Genomic DNA, 24,936 nt, shown 5'->3' with positions numbered 1-24,936 from the left:
TCTCAAACCTGGCCTGTTGCTTTCGATAATGGCCAGAGCTATCCTCTACCTCAGCACCACGATGCTCAGAGAAGGGTTCCTGTTTCCCACCTCTGTGCTAGGCCTTGTGCAGCCTGTAATCCGTCAAGTCTTCACAGCTGTTGATCCCCTGTGGCCCGCTCTCCTGGAAGTCAGCATTGACGTCCTCCTGACCACCAAAGCTTGAACCCTGTTGTCCAGTCTCATTTTACTTGGTCTTTCTCTGCTATGTTTGTTTAGTCTTTATTCATCCAGTAGATAATTTTATTGAGTACCTGCCACTGTGCTGAATGACATGGTGACAAGAATGATGAAGATGTGATCTTGCCACTGAGGAGAATACAGTTCATTAACAATTCAATATAGCGCTGAAAATGACAGAACTTTGTAGGGTGTTCTAGAGTGAGACAACTCCTCTAACTCAGACTGGGTGGGCCTGTTGATTAGGATGGTGGTTACCTTTGATTCTGTCTCCGTGGAAGGTTCTCTTAGATAGGTGTCCAGGGGCCCCCTCTGTGTTTGCGTGTCAGAGTTCTCTGGAGTAAAGTGGACATACTGGCTTAACTGAAATTCTCCCTTAAGGTGTAGTTTTTCATAAAGTTTTTCTGCTTTTTTAACAGTATTAATTTTGGTCAGGTTACTCATTTTGACACCTGAGCGGCGTTTAGCGTATGGCATTTTATTTTAACTTACGTAAATTGCTCCGTAATCTCTTTAGACAGGGGATCTGTTTGTGTCCCAGTGAGTGCTTGCAAAATGCTTGGTAGTGGTGCTTATCTTCCTTGTAAGTATTAATACATTTGAACTTGTACTTTGGCGGAGTAGCCTGTGTTAGAATGGCTGCTTCTGCCTTTCTCAGAACCTGGGAAAAGAGAAGGTGACCTTTCACATAGTGGCTGTGAGTGTTTGGGGACTGCGGGCTTAGAGTAAGTACACTCCTCCCTTTCCTTAGGGTACCTCCCATCTGTGTTTGAATCTCTTGGTCCAGGCTGAGGGGTACCTGTGACTGGGTTTTACGTGTGCCACCCCATGAGCAAGGCCCGTGTTGCTGGAGGCCGGTAGGAAACCTGATCTGAGATTGGTTGCACCTTTGTTGGTCTGTTTTCAGGCAAAGCCACACGAGCACTGAACGAGCACTGAAACGCTCAAGCAAACCCAGTGCCTTCCATGCTCAGGCTCACCTTGGTGAACTCATGCGAGTGAGCCATTTGTCTCCTCCTCTGCCTGCTTTCCTCCTCATCCACACCACACCCACGCTCGGGAGCTCAGGGAACGCAGCGGTTAACTTAGGGTTTCAGCATGTCATGTATCTAGCAGCTCTTAAGTTTTGTTTTTCTAAATTTGTTGGTTTGTTCCCTCCCCCGCCCCACCCCCACGGTGTTCCATCCACTGGCCTACCCACTGATGAGCCGAACCTAGGGTGTCGGGTTATTTTTCCTGGCCCAGTTCTCCATCCTGGAGAGGGATGAGAGGGAGCTCCAGGGTCTGAAGGTGATGGTTACATTCAGCAGCCAGCCAGTCACCTCATTAGTGGCCCATCCGGGTATTTGTTTCCTACCTTGTTTTTGGAGACTTGATTCTATTATAAATGGCGGTCTAGATGGGAATGTCTTTGAAAATGAATATTGTATAGAAATAATGCATAGGCTCTTCTTTCTCCCTTTCCCGTTTGGGTCTGAATGCTTTTGCATTGTGCACAGTGTCCGGCAGCACTTAGAATTTGTAAACAATAGTGTTAAGAGCCAGTGTCAGTTGGAGATTGGCGGGGACAGAATGGTTGATGGCACAATGAATGTATCACTTGTCTGAGGTTTTTTATAGTGATTCTCAGTCTTTCACCCCCTTGGGAGCTAGTATGAACCACAGTTACCTTTTATTGCTCTATATGTGTTGTCCATGCCAATCACAGAGCTGCAGGGGAGCCGAGCAAGTTGGAATAATTAGATTGAGAAGTGAATGTCACACTTCTAATTTCATTCTCCTTTCAAGGGATTACCAGTGTCCATTTAATAAAATGAGATTAACCCTCTGCAGCAGGAGTATTTGAAAGCTGTCAGTGAGTATAATCTTGACAGCTCAAAAGAAGTAGTGTTCTCGGCACTCTCAGAAACACTGTCATGTTTTATGGGCTGAAAGACTTGTGAGCACATGTGTATGTGTCATTAAAGGTAGATATATATACACGGGAGGTGGATTTGAAGGAGGAAACGTTTCATGAGCTTAATCTATACTGCGCAGACACAATAGTGTAGAAGTAACAAGTAGTTTAGTTTTGAGTTGCCAGATACCAGTAATAAAATACCGAAGAAATTATAAATCCAAAATTTAAAAAAAGAGAGAAATAATTTATAAAGCTAAGAGTGACATGTCTTTTCTTGAATGTTCTAGAAAACCTCGGATCAATTCTCAGCTGGTGGCACAACAAGTGGCACAACAGTACGCCACCCCACCACCCCCTAAAAAGGAGAAGAAGGAGAAAGTGGAAAAGCAAGACAAAGAGAAACCTGAGAAAGATAAGGAAATCAGTCCTAGTGTCACCAAGAAAAATACCAACAAGAAAACAAAGTAAGTTCCCATTCTTAGCTAACTCAGCACACTATAAATTATTTTGCAGGTGAATCTAAGCTGTGTTTTAAATGCCTTTTGTTGTGTCCCCACCTTAGACCAAAGTCTGATATTCTGAAAGATCCTCCTAGCGAAGCAAACAGTATACAGTCTGCAAATGCTACAACAAAGACCAGTGAAACGAATCACACCTCAAGGTATTTGAAACTAGAATGAAATACAGCACCGATGCTCTGATTTACTCGGTCCTAGTCAAGAACCCATGGGCGGTTTTGTTCCTGTGGGTTTGCAGGCTGAGAACAGTGTGGCGGGGGGAGCATGAGCTGGGTATGGGCTGTTAACTTTGAAGACACACGTATGTGTATATTTCGGCCATTTCTGTATCACTGTGGCCACAACAGGAAAAAGATAAACTGATGATAATTTGCATTGGTCCAAAGCTTTGTTCAGTATTGGTTTCTATTGCCAAAGGAGTAAGCTTTGGTATGCGTGGTCGCAGTTTAGATTCGTTGCCACAGTGTCACGAAGTCTCATGTGTACTGATGACGTTGCTTTGAATCCATAGCTTATTTAATTGGCTGTTCCCTGGGGTGTTGCTTTCAGGCCCCGGCTGAAAAACGTGGACAGGAGCACCGCACAGCAGTTGGCAGTGACTGTGGGCAACGTCACCGTCATTATCACAGACTTTAAGGAAAAGACTCGCTCCTCCTCGACGTCCTCATCCACAGTGACCTCCAGTGCAGGGTCAGAACAGCAGAACCAGAGCAGCTCGGGGTCGGAGAGCACAGACAAGGGCTCCTCCCGTTCCTCCACGCCAAAGGGCGACATGTCAGCAGTAAATGATGAATCTTTCTGAAATTGCACATGGAATTGTGAAAACTATGAATCAGGGTATGAAATTCAAATCCTCCACCTGCCCATGCTGCTTGCACCCCCTGGAGAATCTTCTGTGGACATCGGCCTCTTAGTGAAGCTGCCGGGATAATTTCTGCTTGCCATGGGCATCTGGCCACCAAGGAATTTCGCACCCTGACGATTACTCTTGACACTTTTATGTATTCCATTGTTTTATATGATTTTCCTAACAATCATTTATAATTGGATGTGCTCCTGAATCTACTTTTTATAAAAAAAAAAAAAAAAATCTGCTGTGCACAATTTTCCATGTACATTACAACTGGTTTTTTGTTTTTGTTTTGTTGGGGGGTTGGTTGGGAGGGGGAGGGAACTTTTATTTATTGTGTTCACAGACTCCATCCTTTCAGCATATCCTTTTAAGTTTAGTTCTTTCTTCCAGTTATACTATGTACTATCAGTTTTGATATAACTATATATATATAAATATAAAATTATATATAAAGGGTTATTTGAAACCAATCCATGGCAACGCTGGTGCTTGATACACTGTGAAGTGAATACAACATTGAACAGTTACAGATCTGGGACAGTCCCTTCTATGAAAGTGCTGAAATTAAATTAAAATCAGTCTTACATGAAGTATGTTCCAACCTACGTGGGAACTTGACTCTCTCATCTGTCTAAAGAGTACTGGACGATAGAAAAATATATATTTTTTAAACAATGTGATCTCAAATTTAAAGACTGCTCCAGATAGCCTGCATTTGCAATGGAATAACTGACAAATCACAAATGGTTTAGTTGGGAGGGCTTTGATCGTTCGAAAGTAACTAAACTAGCTCCAGAATGCCAAGTATTCTTGTAAGTTCCGGTTACATGTTAACATTGCTGTTCTTACCATAAGCACTCATGAAAATATGGTATTCTGTAACTCGAATTCCATCCATTTTCCAGACCTCTACTCATGACTGAGGTAAATATAAATCGTCTCTTAGTTTTAGGATTAAAACCGTCTAAACTGTATTTTTGGTCCATACCAGAAGCAACTCCCTATCTCCACTTTGCACGTGACATTGCAGTCGTGGTTTTGTAATTGAAATTGGTTTGCGTTGTGTCCCCTCCTTTTCCTTACCCTACCAATTTAGTTACAAGAATTCTTTCTCTTTCTTAAAATCTGCTCTTGTTTGCTTTACTGAACAGAGGTTATCAACTGCACATCCAGTCCTGACATGGAGCTTTTCAGTGTTTGGAGACATTTCTCAATTCCCTGCTGTGGGGAAGGAACTCAAGTGGTGAACGGTGTAAGCGCTAGCAGCCTGAATTGCAGGGAGAGCTCGTACTTCCTGTGAGCCTGTGATCTTTTTCTCTCTCATCATAAAGACAGCGTGAGCGAACTCTTTCAAGGTTTCTTTTCACTCGTTTTTTGTTTTTTGTTTTTTTAACTATCTTGCAAAAACAAACAAAAAACAAAGGCCACTAATAACGATTCCACCCCCTCCTTATTTTTCATATGTTTTGTTTTGCTTTGTTTGCATTTAGGGTCTCTCTTCCGTTTAACTCTTAACATTCATATCCACACAGTTCATAGGCTTCAGAGTCATTTCAAGCATGGGAACTTGGTGTTACCTTCCTTTACTTGATCGTACCGAAGGACTTACGGGAGGGCAGCCGATTTGTGATGAAGCGCCACGTTTTGGTGTGGAAAACCTGGTTTGCTTAAGAACAGAAGTACCTGTCTGTGGAGGCAACGAGTAAAACAAAAAAACAATTAACAGCTTGATTTGAGTAGCCAACAGGAAAGGTTCCTTTCACATTTACATTAAAACTATTCTATAGTCACCAATGCACCATAATTCAAATTCTGTTCTCAAAGGTATAGACGATAAAGCAGTGCCATTTGTTGCTGTGGTCCTATTCTCAAATGCATGGACAATTGTTCCCCTCTTTTTAAAATAATGCTTGTATCTGGGATGCAAGCTATGCTATCTTTTTAAATACATTTTTAAAGTATTTATTAATGAACCAAAGGAAATCAGATGCTTTCTGTAAGCATCAGAATATATAATACATAGTGATTTGACTATGAATTTTAAATCCACATTTTAATATTAGTGGGATATTGCAAAGACATTCCTTCTAAAGTTTTAATATTCCTTTTATTAAGGGTCTCAGGGAGGGTAAATTAGTCAGCCATATTTATTTTCCAGAGATGTAAGGAATTGCTACGTTTTTTAATTAACTTTTTACAAAAAAATTTAAATGCCACCAAACTCATGTGGGTTGCACTGCTTTTTGAACCAATAAGTGTTGGTATGCACTTTGTTCAGAAACACTGTGTACTTTTTCAAAATTAGTTTCATGTAAAGTGATTGGACCCCTAGATTAGTGGAAAAAGCTGATGAACCAGCTACTCATAGGCTGCTAATTAATTCATTGCCAATGTCTTGGTTTTTCAGTTTTGCCTCCGTGATAAATCAATACATGAAAGAATGGGGCGGGGTGAAGGAAGGGAGGATTGCGTTAGAACAGGTGAGATGAAATTGGCATTTGGATAGACCTGCAGCTAACAGTGGGACTTTTCTCAACAGATGTTACGGTGCCGGGCCACTAGCTGCCATCGCGTCGTCTGTTGAGGTAGTGAGGCGGTAGGTACCTTAAAACTTCTAATTTCCGAAATTGATGACATCCCTCAGGCATGTAATTCTGGAAATGGAATTCCTGTAACTTTCTTGCATTTGCAATTTGCCCTACAATTAGTAGGCAGCTCGTAAAAACACTAGTGTAGATTATAAAGATATATATTAAAAGAGGACCAGAAATACTTGGTATTCAGTGGCACAGTAAGCAGGTTATAAAAACAAAACAAAACAAAAAAGCACAGTGTTATGCTTGCAAGTTTCCATTTGTTTTAATACCACAGGATCTTTCACACGCGTGCGCGCACACACAGAGCTTACCTGACTTGCTCTGCTCAAGTCATGCAGTTTTTTAAAAACGGTAAAGACATCTGGACACCCACAAGATACTTTAATCAAAACCTTTCAGTTTCAATCTGGATCTTTAAAAAACATTGGCAGAAGCTTCTGTGAGTTTAGTTCCACTAAAATGTTCCACCTGCCTTATCAAGACCATTCTCAGTCTACTTTTTTAAGCTACCGTATCTTAAATTATTGAAAATTTATTAATTGCTGAATATATAATAACCTTTGCTTGTATGTAACCGAAAATGGTTTAAGAGCCAACATTTAGAGTATGACAATGGAGCTGAACAGTTTTTAATGCGCAAGCAGTTCTGTTCTTGTGTATGACTTGTAACCTTAATTTACTGTGTAAAGATGGTTACATTATTTCCTTAGCTTTGTTTGTTGGAGACAAATAGAGAATGCTTGTTAAGTATGTCAAAACATAATCTTATCTTGTGAATTTTTGTTAATGTATTATACGAGCTATATTTTTCATTTGCCCAGAAAGACAGCTTGTATAACGCTTTCGGAAGTTTCTGCTCTGTAACGTCTTTAGAGCTGACAGTCTGTTAGGTTTGTTTTTTTCTTCATGCTAAAGTGTCAGTTGGTGGTTTTGTGAACTGGTCAGAAATTCACAGGTCTTAAATGTTTTGGGAAAATTTATATTGGACACTGCTCTTTGTCTAGCAAATAAAAGATGTTAATATATTCCTGTTACTGGCATGTGCACGACTATGTTATTAGAAGCCACTTTATCATTTTCCTGCTTTAAATAGAAATGTCTATTTATGAATTCTGCTTGTAGTTTTTTCACAAATAAAATAGTAAAATTTACGCGGAAATCTTTACTTTCTTGTGTATAGATTTTAGCCCTTAGGAAAATGGTTCCTTTTTGTACTTGCATCTTTAGCTTGTGGGATAGTTCCAGGGGGAGCAGGAGGCTAAGGACGACTCTGGTTGTTTATCAGAAGTGCGAGTGGATTTGGGTGTCTCTGGACGTGTCTCTAAGCTGCAGCAGCAAGCATAATTGAGCAAAAGAATGTCCAGATGGGGGAAGAAAAGCAGCTAATGTGTGTAAGCTCATCCTTTGAGATCGGTTGCGGTGATTTAAAGAAGATGGCTGACGACAGTTAAGCAGATGACTGAAAACCTTCCAAAGAAAACCCATTTCTGGCCAAGTACGCGGTGACGTACCTCAGATGTCTGCGAAATGCAGCGTCGGGCTTAAAAGCCACACAAACAGAGCTAGCGGGACTGCCAAGAGGCCACGGCAACCGCTGTACCCTTTCAGAGTATGGGAACCCCTCAAAACACTTCAGGATCCGCCCCCGCTTACTCTTCTTTGTCCAAGTTTGCACCTGAACTAGTGCTGAAAGGAAGACTGTGTAAAGTGGTGCCGGATGCTGAATTGGGAAATGGGCCAGTCCTGGTAAGAGGAAACAGCAAACTATGTTCTCCCTGTCCTCCTTTTCCAGTACCCAGTCCTAACCCAAGTCTGACTCCTCAGAAGTCTCAGAAAGGATCTGGAAGGGTGGAAGGGCAGGGGTCATATTAGGTCTCCTGTTTCCCAGGGGCCAGTGTGGGTACAGACAGGCAATGGGCTGTACCTCTCACCCCTCAGCTTTCTTTGGTACCTAAGGAGTCCTGTATGAGGGTCCCCACTGCTGGGGCACTGGCTCCACCCTTTTGGGGACAATGGAAGCTGCCCCTCACCCCAGATACAGGCATACAGCAAGAGGTTGGCCCTTTGAGTGAAAGTGCAAGGATGTCTCTTAGGGAAAGAGTGTGGATCCTTTCTAGTCATGAGGACAGGAGGGGAGGCAAAGACTCATTCCACTTGCCCTCAGCTAAACCCCAGGGTTGACACATGTCTAGACGACCCCCCCCCCCCACTGAGGAATACCATGGCTAGACTGTGACACCAGTGTGGCGAGACGCTGGCTGAATTGGTCTTGGTCAAGGCTAGGATGACCTCTGAAGCGGGAAGGTGCTCAGGCTTCTACTCTGCCTTCAGAGTCCTGTGACGTGGCACCCAGCCAGCCTCTGCCTGGGGCAGCGAAGAGGAGATGAGGGGTATCCCAGAGGCCCTTGGTCTGTCTCGTCCCTGACCTCCCAGCAGTTCTGAAGAGTTACTCTGAACCCTTAAAGTCACAGCAAGGAGAGATTCAGAACCGTCCTTGTATTGGAATTAAAAACTTGATCGAGGTCCTGTCCAAGAAGTCAGTCTAACCTGGCAGCCCCTCAGGGTGTTAAGGAAGGCGCAGTTCTCCCTGGCAGTCCCGGCTCTGCTAGAGGCAAGAGAAACGGACCGCTGAAAGCTGCAGGGAAGGCTCTGGTTTTCTGGAAAAGGTCATGGGGACATGTCTAGAAAGATGAAGAAGGGGTTCAGGTCAGGACAGACCCTCCAGTGAAAGTGGCTAACCCAGGTGTCATGTTCTGCCTGGTGACCCTGACTTCTCTCCGGGTGTTCAGCACAAAGCTGCGGCTGGGGGCTGGCTCGGGGGCATCTGGCGACTAGGTGCTTCTGTGGTGCTGATTACACAGCTGTGCCAAAACACAGCTCAAGGGGAGGCGTGTGTGCACTCGGACTGGAACTGGCCCACTCCTGCAAGTGCTTTTGACCTAGCCCTGGCATACAAGTGGCAGCCCCAGCTCCTGGTCTCCCCGTCTCCAGCCTGTGCCAGACAGCACGCATCAGTCACAGTACTCTCTCCCTTTCAGCTGAATTCAGACTCTGAAACCTCAGCACGGCTCTGCAGGCTCCATGAGCCCATGTTCCGGTGTGGTAAAATTCATTTGCCATTCCTGCCCTGGACCAATCCCACCCAAAGCAGTTGGAGAACCCTGCAAGGCTGATTTTAAGCAACTCTTCAATTGTGGGGCACTCCCTGCGGCCATTGGAATTCCAAACGGAAGGCTGGCTAAGTGGCTTGGAGGAGTGAGGAAAGAAGAAAACTAAGTATCCAACGCCAATTCTTCAAAAGGCTGTTTTCCTGTTCAGAATGGGAGCGGAGGAGAAGGCCAGGGCTAAGCACTGTGGCTCTAAATGCCAGACCCTTAGTCCTGCTGGCGGTGATGGGTGTCACCATGTAGGCCAGGCTGGACCGCCCAGGCTGTCACACCGGTTCTGCCAACCCCAGGGACTCTCAAGTAACAGGGCAAACCACCAAACGGATGTGATTCCTGGAAGCAGCAAGATGCACCCTTGGAGTCAGAACTGTAGAAGACTCCCACCTCTACCTGACCTTGGTGACCTTGGGCAAGTGAGTCTCCTTAGGTTCATTTCCCTCATGTCTGGAACAAACCCTCCTCCTCTGCCCTGTTCTCTGCTCCCAGGGGCAGTGGGCCAGTGCCCCCGTGGTGGTCTCTATCATGGTTTTAATACTGGTAGGGAGCAACCTTCTTTTCAGAACACTCGGACACTTCACTGCTGTGAACGCTGGGAATGAATGAGAAAGGTTTGGTCCGTTTTGTATCCTTTTTTTTCTTTTTATATTATATACATACTTATATAAATATATATATCTTTGCCCCCTGGCCCAGAGCAGTTGGTTGCAAGCCACATGCAAATTGAGCCAGTGGTATTTTTCATAGCTGCTTGGTGTTTCCATATCTACAAACCATGTTACAATGAATACAGCTTCTCGTTAAAAGTTTGATTTTTTGGGGCGCCTGGGTGGCTCAGTGGGTTAAGCCTCTGCCTTCAGCTCGGGTCATGATCTCAGGGTCCTGGGATCGAGCCCCGCATCGGGCTCTCTGCTCAGCAGGGAGCCTGCTTCCTCCTCTCTTTCTGCCTGCCTCTCTGCCTACTTGTGATCTCTCTCTCTGTGTCAAATAAATAAAATCTTTAAAAAAAAAAAAAAGTTTGATTTTTTTTTTTTTTAAACGATGTTCACCGCGCTATTGTGATCAAAAAAAAAGTTTCCAGTCAGCGGGAGAATTTGGGACCCCCAGGGTGCCTGGCATCACTCCGTGGGAGGAGCTCAGTAAGCACCGGCTGTGGGTTGCACACACGTACCGTCCCTGCCTCCACATACGTGCGTACCTATGTCTACATGCACATGCATACTGACGGGGAAGGCTTTTTCACACACATGTAAATGTCACAAGCTCCAGGCATAGAGAAGTTTGAGCTACAAACCACTAGATCAGCCACAAATACACTCATGGAGAGTGAACTGTAGACGAGAACCAGTTTTCTAGCCTGAGTAATTCAGCCGTCACAGCAGCCCCAGAAGCAGGAGAGCTCCGCGTGTGGGAGCAAGGCGGGTATATAAATTGTATTCATTGCCTCTTCACATTTAAAGGAATTTGTACCCATTTGGAGAAGTCTCCAGAAAGAGTTATCTCATTGGCTGGAATTAGAACAGTCTGCCAGAGTGGAAAATGTGTGAATGCAAGGCACTCCCAAGAGGCAAGACCCTCTAATAAATTATACTGTAATGTTCCAGCGACGCCTGCGTGCAGAGAGCATCCTGACACTGCCGACGGACGCAGCCAACAAATAGGCTAATAAGAGGGAGAATTGTAAGCACCTCCATTCATCTGGGAGCAATCAGCGCCCGCAACTGGCTGGGCTCTTCTATGGAAACCCGTAAATCCCTAGTGGGAACTTAGGCCTCGATGGCACTGAGTGAACTGGGAATGGCGGGCATGTGCGGTAGGTCCTGGGAACGACAGTTGCCTGGGACCCTTTTTTATGTTCCCAGCTCTGGGACAATTCCTCATCTCATCCTGACTCTAAATCCATTCCACTCTATGTGGAGGGGCATTGCCTTAGTGAAACTTATTTAAGCAGCAAGAACAGCACATTTTCTTGGTATTGACTTTAGTGCCTTACTAGCTCCCTTAGTCCTCGCAGAAACACTATGGAGTAGAGTCAGGGTGGGTGAATTACAGCCCGTGGGCCAAATCCTTGCCCACTGCCTCTTTCTGTACAGCCCATGAGCTAAGGATGGATTTTACATGTTTTAAGTGGTTGAAAAAAATTTTTAAAGAATAGTATTTGTGATGTGAAAATTATATGAAATTCAAATTTCAGTGTCTATAAATAAAGTTTTATTGGGACGTAGCCACACCCATTCATTCTTGTGTTGTCTGTGGCTACTTTTCTGCTACCGAGGCAGAGTGGAGTTGTTGCAGGGGAGACCGTGTGGCCCACAGAGCCTACAATATTTGTTATCTGGTCCCTTAGAGGAAAAAATGCCCTGCTCCCTGGAATACATTCCCATCTTTCACATTCTATGAGGTGAGCACTGACATTGCCCTCAGAGTCTAGAAGGGTTACTGGCAGCGTCTGGGCGGGATAAATGGTTGTGGAATGAAGGCATCACTGCCTGCCTGTTTTACAAATGAGGAAACTTGGAGCGCAGAGATTTTAAGGAACTTGCCCAAGGCCACCCAGATAGTAAGTGGAGGAATTGAGATTTGAATCAAAGCCGTCTAATGCAGAGTCCTGGCTTTTCGTGTTGAAGAGGCTGAATGGGCAGCTTCCTCCAAAGTATGTTCCTTGAACACAAGTTAGGCCAGATGTCTAGCTGTGGCCAATAAATTTGGTTGAAATCCTGTTTAATATAGAAGCCCTCTTGAAGTTCCACCATGATCGTTAGCATATCAAAAGCTCTGAGAAGTCCCGCAGGAAAGAAACCCATTTCAGTTTCTTTAATATGGTGTTTTTAAAACTTATTCCACCAACTAATATAAGTCTGGGGGGAGCATTTGTGAAAAGACTTGTAGATAAGACTTACTGGGTACATACAGATGGCCTGTGGCCATGAGGAAACTACTGAGCCTCTCTAACCTGTTTTATTTTTTCTCTGTAGGATGGTAATTGGCACATGAAGATTTAGTGAGCTGCTAAGTCCCTGAGTCCTGGTAAGATATGCACAAAATGTCAGTTTCCTGCTCCACAGGGTAACTGGAGTGTCCTGCACACTTGCCATTTCCTACCTTTGAGGCCACATGTGGAACCACAGTAGCCTTCCAAAGGGATAGCTCATGTCACCTTCAGGTGCCTACTAGTTACGAGAATCCGACCACTCAGGGCTGCAAAACAGAACCCCCGGTGCAGGAGAGGGAAGGTCCGGCATCCTAACTGCGGACAGGAGAGAACCACCACCCCACCCCGGGTGTGTGCATGCCAGCAGCCTGGTCTTAGCTGGCCAGCCCTCGCTCTCTGCCTCCTGGGTTTCCCCTCCATCCCTTTCTGGGGACATCTAACAGTGAGCCCCCGGCTGTCAGTTGCAATCTGCTCTCATCTTAGTCACACTCCTGCTTAAGTGAGTTCTTCTTGACTCCCTGGACACCGGAAGCCTTTCTTCCTGACAGCAGGTGAGGCATTGGCCCTCTTTTGACGTGACCATCCACTTCAGTGCCTGCCAAAGTCCCCGCCGCCCGTGATCCAGACATCTGAAGAGTTTGCTTAATAGAGTCCACAAGGAGGAGGAGGGGGGTTGGGGGGGTGGGGGTGGGGGTGCTGCTGTGCCCGGGGTCCCAGCCACCCTTCCCTCCCCAGTGCTACAGGGCCCAGCCAGAGCCGGCAGGGGGTGGGCTGGGGGCTAGGGAAGGGGAAGGGGCTGGGGAGGCTAGGAGCTGTGGGACCACACACAGAAGAATGAAACCCAAGACCTGCGTGACCTTGTACTCTCCTTTCTGCCCGCTGTCATGTCCCTTGCAAAAAGGGAGGGGGCCTGCACCTAGTGGGGCAGGAGCAGGAGGAGTGGAGGTCTGTCTGGCAGAGCAGTTCCCGGGCCCTGCAGTGGGCAGATACAGCCAGAGGCCCTCTCCCATGCACTGGTGAGCACCTCTGACACCCTCCCTCCCTTCCCAGAGTCCTCCCCACCCGGAAGATTCTGGCTTTGCCTTCCCAACTCTCTTGGAGAACAGGCTCTCCAGTAGCAAGACCAGGGGTACAGAAAGGATGAGCATCCCAAGAGGCAGCAGGCCCTGTGGGGGGAGCCTAGATGGGGGCCAGCAGCCTGCTGCCTCTTGCCTCTAAGGATTTAACTTTTTTTTTTAAGGTTTTATTTATTTATTTGAGAGAGATGGAGAGTGAGAGAATAAGGGGGAGGAGGGGCAGAGGGAGAAGCAGACTCCCTGCAGAGCAGGGAGCCCAATGTGGGACTCAATCCCAGGACTCTTGGATCAGGACCTGAGTCGAACGCAACACTTGACCAACTGAGCCACCCAGTAGTCCCAGGGCTTAACGTTTTATTTCCCCGGTTTTGTATGCCTCTGCTTGGTGGTTTTCTCTTAGTTCATTGGATGTCAGCACATTTCCCTTTATTCTGCCCACTCTAAGTCTTTGTCTGCAAGGAGTCCACCCTGGAAATGAGAGTCTGACCAACCTCCCATTAGGCAACCATCACAGACTGTACAAGAACACGGCAGTCCTTACACCTTGACAGCCCTTGCCGGGTGTTGCCAAGTGCACAGCCAGACTGAAGTCAGTCTGATTAGAAGGGCCATATTTGAATATAAAAACAAGGACAGGGCGCCTGGGTGACTCAGTTGGTTGGGTGACTGCCTTCTGCTTGAGTCGTCGTCCCGGAGTCCTGGGATCAAGCCCCACATAAGAGTTCCCAGCTCCATGGGAAGTCTGCATGCTCTCTCTCAAATAAATAAAATCTTTGAATAAAAACAAGGACATCTTCCAGTTATGCAGTAGAGACTCTTAATGTTCTCTCATGATGGGAGGGAGGCAAGCATGCTTTAGTTTTGCCTGATTGCTCAGGCTTCCGGCTTAGAACTTCAGGGTGACGGCTGAAACTCCGTTAGTCACCGTGGATCATGATCCCATCTTAAGGGTGGGAGCTACATAGTAAGGATTAAAAGAGCTGAAAGATAGAGCCTGGGTCCTAGATGGCTCCATGGAACTGTCGTCCTAGGGTGCCCTGCCTAGTTCCTGACCCCTTACCGGTGAGATGTAAACTTCTCTTTTATTTATACCCCTGTGTATTAATTAGGGCTCTCCAGAGAAAAAGAACCAGCAGGAGATATATATATATATATCTCCACTGCAGGCCAAGAAGCATCCAGACAATTTTGGCATGACTCTCACTTCCTATATTTGACTTTCTCCCTGAAGAACAAAGGATGCATTTTCGGCATAAATGAGTTAATGGGCTGCTGTGGGACAGCTTCAAGCTGCAGAAATTCCCACCCGAATCAGGCAGCTCAGGCTGTGTTCTGCGGCTGTAACAAATCACTTCCAATCTGCACAGCTCACAAAAGCAAAGGTTGGTTTCTCACCCAGGCTACAAGTGGAGAAACAGCTCTACTTCCTGTCCTCTTTACTCCGGAACCCAGGCTCAATCTGGGATAGTACTGTCTGTCTTGAGGCAGAAGGGATATAGCAAAACATGCCCGGCCCCTTCCAGTCTCTGCTTAGAGGTGACACACGTCACTTCCACTCACATTTTATTAGCCCAAGCCTCATACACCACACGGGATAGGGAAGTATAGTCATCCCCCAGGCTGGGTGCCACGGGGTGGGGCAGCAAATATTTTGAGCATTAACTACTCTACCACACCATTTTGCTGGACTATAGAAATATAAACAGAAATTGACCAAGAATGAGAAAGAACCAATTCCAACTTCACTTCCTCCGTTCCAATCCATTCACCCTCCGGTATCCAAGGAGAGATTCTGAGCAGAAAAAGGTTTCCCCTTCTGGCTGACTTGTTAACAATGAGAGCAAAGTGAAGCCAGGTGGAGGCACGTGGAACTCCGGGAGAGCCAGGCTGAAGATTAATACCTCCCTATGTGTCCAGTCACCTTTTAGCTTTTAGTCTGATTGCTCTAGAATGAAAACTGGGAAATGTTCCTGAAGTGGGGGAATTCTGTGGTCTGAGGTTTGGGGTTGGGGAAGAGATGAAATTTCAGTTCCATATTTAATGGCTTCTGCTCTGGAAGGTCTTTGTGTGAGTCTGGTCCATCCCTGGCGCCCTTGATGCTGAGTCTGCTGTGCGATCCCTGGGCAGGACTCCTAAGAAGCATATATGCTCCATACTCCAGCCTTAGCTCATCTCTTGTTGCCCTCAGTCCTGGTCTTTATATCAGGACCCTTTAACATAGAGTGGATGCTCCCTAAATACACCCTACTCCATGTACCCAGAGTCTAAAGAATCTCCTGGATCAACAGGTCATATTAAGTGTTATGGATTGACTTGTGTTCCCCCAAATCCTTATGCTGAAGCCCTAACTCCTCATGTGACCTCTTTGGAGAGTGGGCCTTTAAAGACAAAGGTAAATTTTAAGTGAAATCGTAAGAGTGGGGTTCCTTAAGGAGACTGGTGTCCTAATAAGAAGAGATAGAGACACCAGAGACCTGTCTGTCTCACCACACACAGAAAAGGCCATGTGAGGACCTAAGAGGGCAGCTGTCTATAAGTCAAGGAGCGAGGCCACACCAGAGCACATCCCGACTGGTGTCTTGATCTTCGACTCCCAGAACTGTGAAAAAAATAAGTATCTGTTCTTTAAGCCATCCTTAAAGTGGTGTTTTCTTATGCAGTCCTAACTACCTAATACATTAAGAGTAACAGCATTCCCACTTCCAGTCCCATTTCCCTTCTCTTCCATTTTCCCTTCTTCAGAGGAAACTCTTTTTTATACCTTATCACCATTTCTTTGGTAGTTCTTTCTGTATGTCATAAGAATCATGCCCAGTGGGTCCTTCCTGTGTTTTCCATCTTACCCGTTACCTCTTAACTTCTGCTATGGGAGGCGAGATTTTTAGCTCTCTTTCCTTCCTTCCTCCCATTTTCACTTTACAAATCTAGACTTTTCCCTGACCTCTACCCTACTCTCTGTATTATTATGTCATATTTGATTAGATCAATATCAGTATATTATTTTGACTATAAAAGTGTACATTACAAGTGAAGTTTTATGGTAAAACTATGATTAGTTTGTCTTTCCTTTCTTTTGGTTTGTTTTCCTGGAGTGATTATTTTTGTTTGTTTGCTCATATCTCTATGCATTTATCACCAGTTCAAAAACAAACACACCCAGGCTTAGTCAGGGTCCTGGTCAGACAGAGTTTGTCACTGACACACCATGGGCTTTCAGTCCAAGGTCTATCCATAAAAGGTCTATCAGGAGAAGCATGGACAAGGATGGAGAGACACCCCCAGACTTTAGCAACAGTGGGAAACCATTACCAGTGCCAGGCCTGAAGGGCAAAGGGAGGACATAGGGTTACTGGAGCCCAGTAGATTTGGAGCTGTGGAGAAGGGGCCGCTTTGCAGGATTTGTGGTCAGGGAGGGATAGATGATGTAGCTGCTGCCAAGATGGTGGCATCAAGCAGGCAGAGGGGCATGGAAGACCCTTGACCTCCTGTGCTTCATCCCTTCTCGTCTCCTGCCAGTGTTACTCATTAGCCAACCCAACAGGAAGCCAAGGGTGAGGAAGCCCAGAGTTGCAATCCACGGGGATAGCCTCCTGGAAGCTTCTGGTCAGAAGCAGGGATGGAGGGGGGTGGAAGCAGAGGGGAGGGTGAAACTAAAGGCTAATTGACACTCTAACTCACCTGTCCTCTCATTTTTTGCCAACAGATTCATTGGTTTCAGGTGTCCTAGTTGTAGCTTCTTGGAGATGTTTCTCCTAGAGTCTCCTGACCTGTCTCCATCCAGGTTCTCAGGTGGGACCTCCCTTGACCATCATCCTGGCATATCCTGCTTTCTCTTCTCCACTATATCTCCTGTTTCCTGCCATCCTGGTCTTCCTCTTTCTTGCTTTACTCCCTCATTTTAGTGGAGCTCATCCTCCAGTAGTGTCCTGAGAAAGGATGTGTGTATGAGAGCTTTTTTCTTCGAGACCTTGCAAGACCAGCAATGTCTTTACTCTTCCTTCATACCCACCTACTACAATCCAATCTTGGAAGTCATTTATCTTCCTCACATCTGGTGATGCTGATGAGAAGCCTAAAGCCCTCTGGTTCCCAATCCTGTGCGTGAAACACTTTTGTTTTTGCTCTCTCTGGACATTTAAAGAAGCTTACCTGGGGTTGCCTGCCTGGTTCACTCAGTTAAGCATGTAACTCTTGGTCTCAGGGATGTGAGTTTGAGCCCCACATTGGGTGCAGAGATTACTTAAAAATAAAATCTTAGGGGTGCCTGGGTGGCTGAATTGGTTTAAATGTTCAACTCTTGATTTTAGCTCAGGGTCGTGAGATTGAGCCCCATGTCGGGCTCAGTGGGGAGTCTGCTTGGTATTCTCTCCCTTTCCCTCTGAAGTTCTTCTGTGTCCCCAGTACACTGACACTTTATGACTGTGCCCTTTGGTGTGGGCCTTTTTTCATAACTGTGTTGAATGTCCAGTAGGTGCTTTCAATCTCCAGATTTTAGTCATTCTGTGTTGGGAGACTCTTTTGAACTATTTCACTGACAGCTTCATTTTCTCTTTTTCTTTCTGGAACTTCTGTTATCCAGGTATTGTACCTCCTCTGATTTTCTTGTGATTTCTGTTTTGTGTTCTTTTTAGGATTTTGTTCTTCTTAGAAAGAAACGACCTCATGCTGTGGGCCGAATCTTGTGCCCCAGGAGATGTTGAAGTCCTAACCCCCAGTGTCTCTGAATGTGACCTTATTTGGAAATAGGGTCTTTGCAGAGGTAATCAAGTGAAACTGAAGTCAATGGGGTACATCCTAATCCCGTATGATGGGTGTCATTATTACAGGGGCAGTTTGGACACAAAGATGGACACGCACACAGGGTGAATGCTGGGTGAAAATGAAGGCAGAGATTGGGGTGACATCTCTGTAAGATTCAGGACATCAAGAATTGCCAGCAGACCACCAGAAGTGGGGTGAGACTCAAGGAACAGTTTCTCCTCGTAGAACTGGTTCACAAAGAACTGATCTCTACCAATATCTTGATTTTGGATTTCTGGTCTCCGAAACCATGAGACAATAAATCTCTGTTGTTTTAAGCCCCCCGTCTGTGGAACTTAGTTAGAGCAGCCCCAGGAAACTGATACACTTCACCTTTGCCTTCCATTTATTCTATGAAGTTCTTCATTTCTTCTGTCATTGTTCCAATTTCCAAGAGCCATTTTTTTGTTGTTCCGTACATTTCCTTTTTGTCATTTCCACCTATTTCTTCATGCCTGCCACATATTTTCTCATCTGAGAAAGTTAATGATGATTGAAAACTTTCTTTTCTCAGACTAGTCTGCTATTGAGTTCCTTGTTTTACGTCCTGGTAAAGGCTCTTCTCAGGTGTGTCTAAATCTACTGTTTAAGAGAGGAAGGCTAAGAGGCTCTACACACCAAGCCAAGAATAGAGCTGGTTAAATGCAGAGGGATGTGGGGGAACTCTTTTTTGGGGAACCCTGAATGTAAATGTCCTTAGGTCTTTCCATTCTGGGATTCCTGCCTGGACGTAGAGACATACAGGGAGCAATCTAGAGGCTCAGCCTTCATTGTAGACAGTCACACATCTTTTGCCTCACAGTCTCCAGGAAGTAAACCTCCTTTTTGGAGGGGAGTGGAGAGGAGTGGGTCTCCTGCATCCTGGAGTGAGGGGTGAGCCCAGGGAGCAAATATGGGAAGCCATCTACTTGTTTTTTTTTTACTGGATTTTAACCAATCCTCCTTACTTGGTCCTCCCTACCCTTCACTTCCCCTTCTAGAATTACATGAGCAATAAATTCCTGACTTTTTGGTGGATTTGATTGGTTGTTGGTTTTTGCAACTTGGCTTAGAGTTGGCTTTCTGCAGGCAGTGGCTACCTACCCATCTATTTTCCAGCTTAAAATATTTTTATTGTCTCCTCTTCATTCTTTCAGACCTGTGGTTTTTTTTTTTTTTTCTTTCAAAAAACAAAACAAAACAAAAAACTTTTACTCTAGTTTAAATGGTGTTCCAAGAGGGAACAAAATGATATGTGTGCTCAATGCTCTGTCTTTATCTGAAAGTCTTGAGGTCTCTTCTTAAAACTAACTTTCACCTTTTGATATAAAAACACTCAACAAACTAGGAATAGAAGAGAACTTCCTCAAACTGATGAAAGGCATCCATGTAAAGCCCACATCATACTACATGGTGAAAGACTAAATACTTTCCCCCTTAGATCAGGAGCAAAACAGAGATGTCTGCTCTTACCACTTTTATTCAAATTTGTACTGGAATTTCTAGCTAGCATAACTAGGCAAGAGAATGGGATAAAAGGCACCCAAATTGGAAATAAATAAGTAAAATTATCTTTATTTGCAGCTGGAATGATCTTATTTATAGAAAATCCTAAGGAATCCACTAAAAAGCTATTACAATTAAGTCAGCAAGACAGCAAAATAAAAGAACAATATTAAAGAGCCAATTGCATTTCTATATACCAACAATAATCTGAAAATAAAGTTAAGAAAATTCCATTTTACAATAGCATTAAAAATAATAAAATACTTAGAATACTTGAAAGAGACAGAAGACCTAAATAAATGGAAATACATCCCATGTTCATGGATCAGAAACTGTATATTGTTAAAATGGCCATACACCCCCATGATCTACGGACACAGTGCAATCCTATCAAAATCCCAGTTGACTTTTTTGCAGAAACTGGTAAGCTGATTCTAAAATTCATATGGAAAGAATAGCTCAATCTTAAAAAAAAAAAAAAAAATAAAAGACTCACACTTCTTTTTTTTAAGTTTTTTTTTTTTAAAGATTTTATTTATTTATTTGACAGAGAGAGATCACAAGTAGGCAGAGAGAGAGAGGGAAGCAGGCTCCCCGCTGAGCACAGACCGACGTGGGACTCGATCCCAGGACCCTGAGATCATGACCTGAGCCGAAGGCAGTGGCTTAACCCACTAAGCCACCGAGGTGCCCCAAAAGACTCACACTTCTTATACTGAAAACTTATTACAAGGCAACAGTAATCAAGATATTGTGATACTGGCATAAAGGTAGACATATAGATCAATGGAGTAGAATTGAGAGTCCAGAAATACAGTCAATTGATTTTTGACAAGTGTGCCAAAACAACTAAACAGAGAAAGAATAGTCTTTTTGACAAACGCTGTTGGGATAACTGGATATCCACATACAGAAGAATGAAGCTGGACACGCTACCTCACACCACATACACAATTAATTCAAAATAGATTAAAGACCTAAATGTAAGAGCTAAAACTATAAAACCCTTAGAAGAAAACACAGGAATAAATCTTCATGACTTCGGATCAGACAATGATTTCTTACATATGATGTCAAAAGCACAAGCAATCAAAGAAACAATGATAACCTGGACTCCATAAAAATTAAAACCTTTCATTCTTCAGAGAACAAAATCAAAAAAGTGAAAAGACAATTCATAAAATGGGAGAAAATATTTGCAAATCCTATATTTGATAAGGACTTTATAGAATATATAAAGATCTCTTACAACTCAATCGTAAAAAGACAACGATTGGACAAAGGATCTGAATAGATGTTTCTCCAATATTCATATACAAATGGCCAATAAGCACATGATGATGCTCACCGTCATCAACTATCAGAGAAGTGCAAACCAAAACCCTAGTAAGATGCACCTCGTAGGCTGGCTATAATACAACAAAGATTATGAAAAGTGTTGGCAAGGATGTGGAGAAACCTGAACCCTCAGACACTTTTGGTGAGAATGTAAAATGGTATATACAGACACTTTGGAAAATAGTCTGGAGGTTTTTCAAAAGGTTAAGCATCGAGTTACCATATAGCCCAGCAATTCCTGGTTTATCCAAAGAAATGAAAACAGGAAAACATGTACACAGCATTATTTAGAATAGCCGAAGAGTAAAACAAACAAAAAACCCCATCAAATATCTATCAATTGATGAATGGGTAAATAAAATGCAATATTTCCATAGAATTTCCAGTGTTGGCAGTAAAAAGAAAGCACTGAAATGTCTAGAACTGGCAAATTTGTAGGACATGGAAAGTGACTGCTAAAGGATACAGGGTTTCTTTGCGGGTGATGAAACGTTTTGAAGTTGATTTTGGTGATGCTCGCATAACACTGAATATGGAAAAAATCATTGAGTTGTACATTTTAAATGTCTGAATCGTGTAATGTGGGAATTATATATAAATAAAACTGTTGTTTAAAAACACCAAATTTAGGGGTGCCTGGCTAGCTCAATTAGTAAAGCATGTGACTCTTGATCTTGTGGTCATCAGTTCAAGCCCCACATGGAGGGGAGTAGAGATTATTTTTTAAAAAACACCGAATCTAACAGTCCTACCATCTGCATTTCTATTATGACCCTTTATGTTAATTTTGGAAGGAGTTGGGCTGTGCATTAAAAAATCAGCATAATGATGGGGTGCCTGGTTGGCTTAGTCAATTAAGCATCCAACTCTTGGTTTCAGCTCGGGTCATGATCTCAGGGTCCTGAGATCAAGCCCCATAATGGGCTGTCCACTCAGCATGAGCCTGCTTGAGACTCTTCCTCTCCCTCTGCCACTCCCTATGCCTTCTTACACTCTCTGCTCTCTAAAATCAATCAATGAATTAATCAATCTTTAAAAAACAAATCAACATAATGACACTATGGATTTGAAGGGAGGTAGTCAGGGTCACGGACAGGGGGTCAGGCAGACCTGAGGGGACTCAGACACATCTGTCACTTACTAGCTATGTAGTCTTGGAGGAGTGACTCAACCTCTTCCAGCCTCTGTTTCATAGTCTGTGGAAAAAGATTAACAATAGAAGCAGAAAAAAGGATTTCATGTTCATAGTCAGAACCCTGTTAAATGCACTATAGAAAATTTGTTGCGATGCTTCTTGTCTGTCTTCTACCCAGGCAGAATGTATTAGAGGGATGGATGAAGTAGGACTCCTTTGGTTGCAAGACACAGACAACAAAACAGAGTAGTTTAAGCACCAAAGGGAATGAATTGGTTTGTGATGCTGGGAAATTCGGGAGTAGCTTCAGGCATGGCAAGATGCAGGGCCTTAACCGATGACATCTCTCTCTTTTTCCCTTGTTAGCTCTATGGTAGCCCATAAGAGTGAAGACTTTGGAGCCAGATTGCCTAGATTTGAATCTCTCTTGTTCTGTGACCTTGGACAAGTTACTTAACCTTCCTATGCCTCAGTTTCCTCATCTGGGATAAGAGTGCTGACCTCAGAGGAAAGTTGTGGGGATTCAGGGAGGTAATAAACATAATGCATTTAGAATAGTTCTGGCCAGAGTCAATACTACATAAGTATTTGACCATTATTATCATTATCATTGTGATTTATTTTTGTGGTTCTGCTGTAGCCAGGAATACTCCATCAGGCAAGAATGCTGATTGCTAGAAGCTTAAGTGTATATCCCTATAGGACAGAATAAATTTTTTTTTTCTTTTAAAGAGGGGGACTACTTTACATGCCAGTTGTAACTCTCAGGGAATTTGGGTCACGTGTCCATCCCTGACCCAAACAGAGGGATGCAGTCCTCTGATAGGCCCAGCCATGATACCCAGGGGCTGGCTGGGTACCTTCATGACTGCCTCGTGAGACCCCATGGACACCTATGATCAGAGGAAGCAAAAAATGGTCAAGCAAACAAAACCCAGCCTTGCCCACACCTGCTGTAAGGAAGTTTCCAAACATGGCTGCAGAGAACATGAGCCTTCTGGGAAGGCTGCAATGGGGCTGTGGCAAGCTGGGAAGTTCATGGTGAAGCTGATGGTGGCGGAGGGGCTCCATCTCAGAGCTGGGGACCTACTCTGTGCCAGGCCTCCGCAGTTATCACTAGGAAAACAGGCCTCTCGGGCTTCCTTGAGGCCGAGGAATGCCATGTGGTATGCATTACCCGCAGAGTAATAGACCGTTTACCTTCCCCAGCGCTGGGAGCACACAGACCTAATTGGTGTAGCCACTGGAGTATTGTATGTCTTTCCTTGTGGTCCCAGAACTTGAGACCCTCTTACTTTTGCAACCAGAACGACATGCTGAAGAGATGGTGGTCTTCAATCTAAATGGAAAAAGCAACAAAACCACATTTTAGACGGTTGTGGACGGTTTGAAGTGGTTTCGGGTTAGTCCCAACTCCGTCGGGCCATCTGAGACGTTGGCTGCATCTGGGGGCCGCTAGAAGCAGGAAGTGACTTCTCCAAGCCGGCCTGAGTCTGCATTCCCAAATACGGAGTTCAAGGACTCCTCTTGGAGAAAACGAAACAGAAGCTTCCAACAAAGGGTTCTTAGAAGTCGGTTTGTAATTAACCTTTCCATGTAACATGAGATTTCTGAATTGAGGGGGAAAAAAAATAGATTCCATTTTTACAGTGAACAGATACGTGTAAACAGCAGTTCCAATGTGCTTTACAGAGCATTGATTACCATATGCTGGGGATCTTAGTCGACAGACATGTCTAAACTAATCCAATCTACCTCCTCTTTTTGATTCAGGTTTTCTCCTATGCTTGACAAACCGGCCTCGCTGGGCTCTGCTCAGGGCTGCTGCCCAGCCTCTCGAGCCTGGGGCACCAGCGCCGCAGGGAGGCCCTGCCTTCATTGCCTGCTCTCATTTAATCTGTGACCTCAAGAACGCGTCTCCAAACCGTAATTGAATTCCCATTTGATGTGCTTGACCTCAGCTTCCCACAGAGCTGATTCCCAGTGGACAGAGTGTGGCCGGGACCTGGGAAGCCACCACACTGGCCCCCTGCACCTCCTCCCACACGATGTGGCCTCCGGACAAATCTCGTTTGGCCCACCGGGCTTGAAAGTGTGTCTGAATGTCAGTGCCTTCAGAGGCTGCTGTATGTAACCAAGTACCCCAGGCTGGGGGGCTTTAAGGACGGAAATGTATGGTTTCACAGTTGGGGGGCTAGAGGTCCAAGATCAAGGTATTGGCAGGGGTCCTTCTGAGGGCTGTGGGGGAAGGATCCGTCCCAGGCCCCCTCTCCTGGGCCTTTTTCTTTCCATGTGCCTGTACCTCGTGACCTCATTTCCTCTCTTTATAAGAACACCAGTCACATTGGTTTCGAGTTACCCTAACACTCTCATCTTGATGTAATCTGCCAAGACCCTGTCTCCTGGTAAGATCACGTTCTGAGGTCCTGGGAGTGAGACCGCGGCATAGGAATTTCAAGGGAAGACCACTCAACCGGTAATAGACGCCGTGGGGCTGCATTTTGCCACAGTCTCTCTTTCATTCGCTCATGCCTGATGCTCCGTGCCTTTCACAAATTCTGTTTCCTCCTGGCCTCTGTGTGGTTGTGGACTGTGGCTCTGCCCCCATTAGTTCTTTCCTTGGTTCATTCATGTATTCAATCAACAAACACAATAGTGCCTATATTGCAAGACTGCTGAGAAAATGAGATAACATATTTACATGTCTAGCTTAACATCTGGCATATGATAGGTTTTCAACTGAGTTTATTCAACCATTGATTTACCAGTATTTATCAAGCACCACTAAAAGCCAGGAACACGGCTGGGCTGCGTGTGCAAAGTCAGGCCGTGTCTCTTCCCCTGGGGTGTAAAAGAGGGAGAGGAGGCAGACTTGCTCCAGGAGCCCTGGCCCAAGCGTGTGGACAATGGTGCGGAGTG

At 44.7% G+C, this 24,936-nt stretch overlaps 1 protein-coding gene across 2 annotated transcripts in view; it reads left to right on the top strand.

Moving 5' to 3' along the window:
- LOC111144294 (RING1 and YY1 binding protein) overlaps window positions 1–7,237 on the top strand; it is an 81,678-nt gene extending 74,441 nt beyond the window's left edge. Inside the window, exons 3-5 of one of the 2 annotated variants that reach the window (XM_022498537.1) lie at window positions 2,407–2,583; window positions 2,682–2,780; window positions 3,187–7,237. In XM_022498537.1, the coding sequence (XP_022354245.1) occupies window positions 2,407–2,583; window positions 2,682–2,780; window positions 3,187–3,439 (529 nt within the window). In that variant the 3' untranslated portion in view covers window positions 3,440–7,237. The remainder of the gene's footprint in view (window positions 1–2,406; window positions 2,584–2,681; window positions 2,781–3,186) is intronic. The other variant, XM_022498538.1, reaches the window with a different exon arrangement.
- The last annotated feature ends 17,699 nt before the right edge of the window (window positions 7,238–24,936 follow it).

The sequence above is a fragment of the Enhydra lutris genome, unplaced genomic scaffold (genome assembly GCF_002288905.1).
Source record: "Enhydra lutris kenyoni isolate GAN:26980312 unplaced genomic scaffold, ASM228890v2 scaffoldscaffold10, whole genome shotgun sequence".
Taxonomy (NCBI): domain Eukaryota; kingdom Metazoa; phylum Chordata; class Mammalia; order Carnivora; family Mustelidae; genus Enhydra; species Enhydra lutris.
This window is presented reverse-complemented; position numbering and strand designations above follow the sequence as displayed.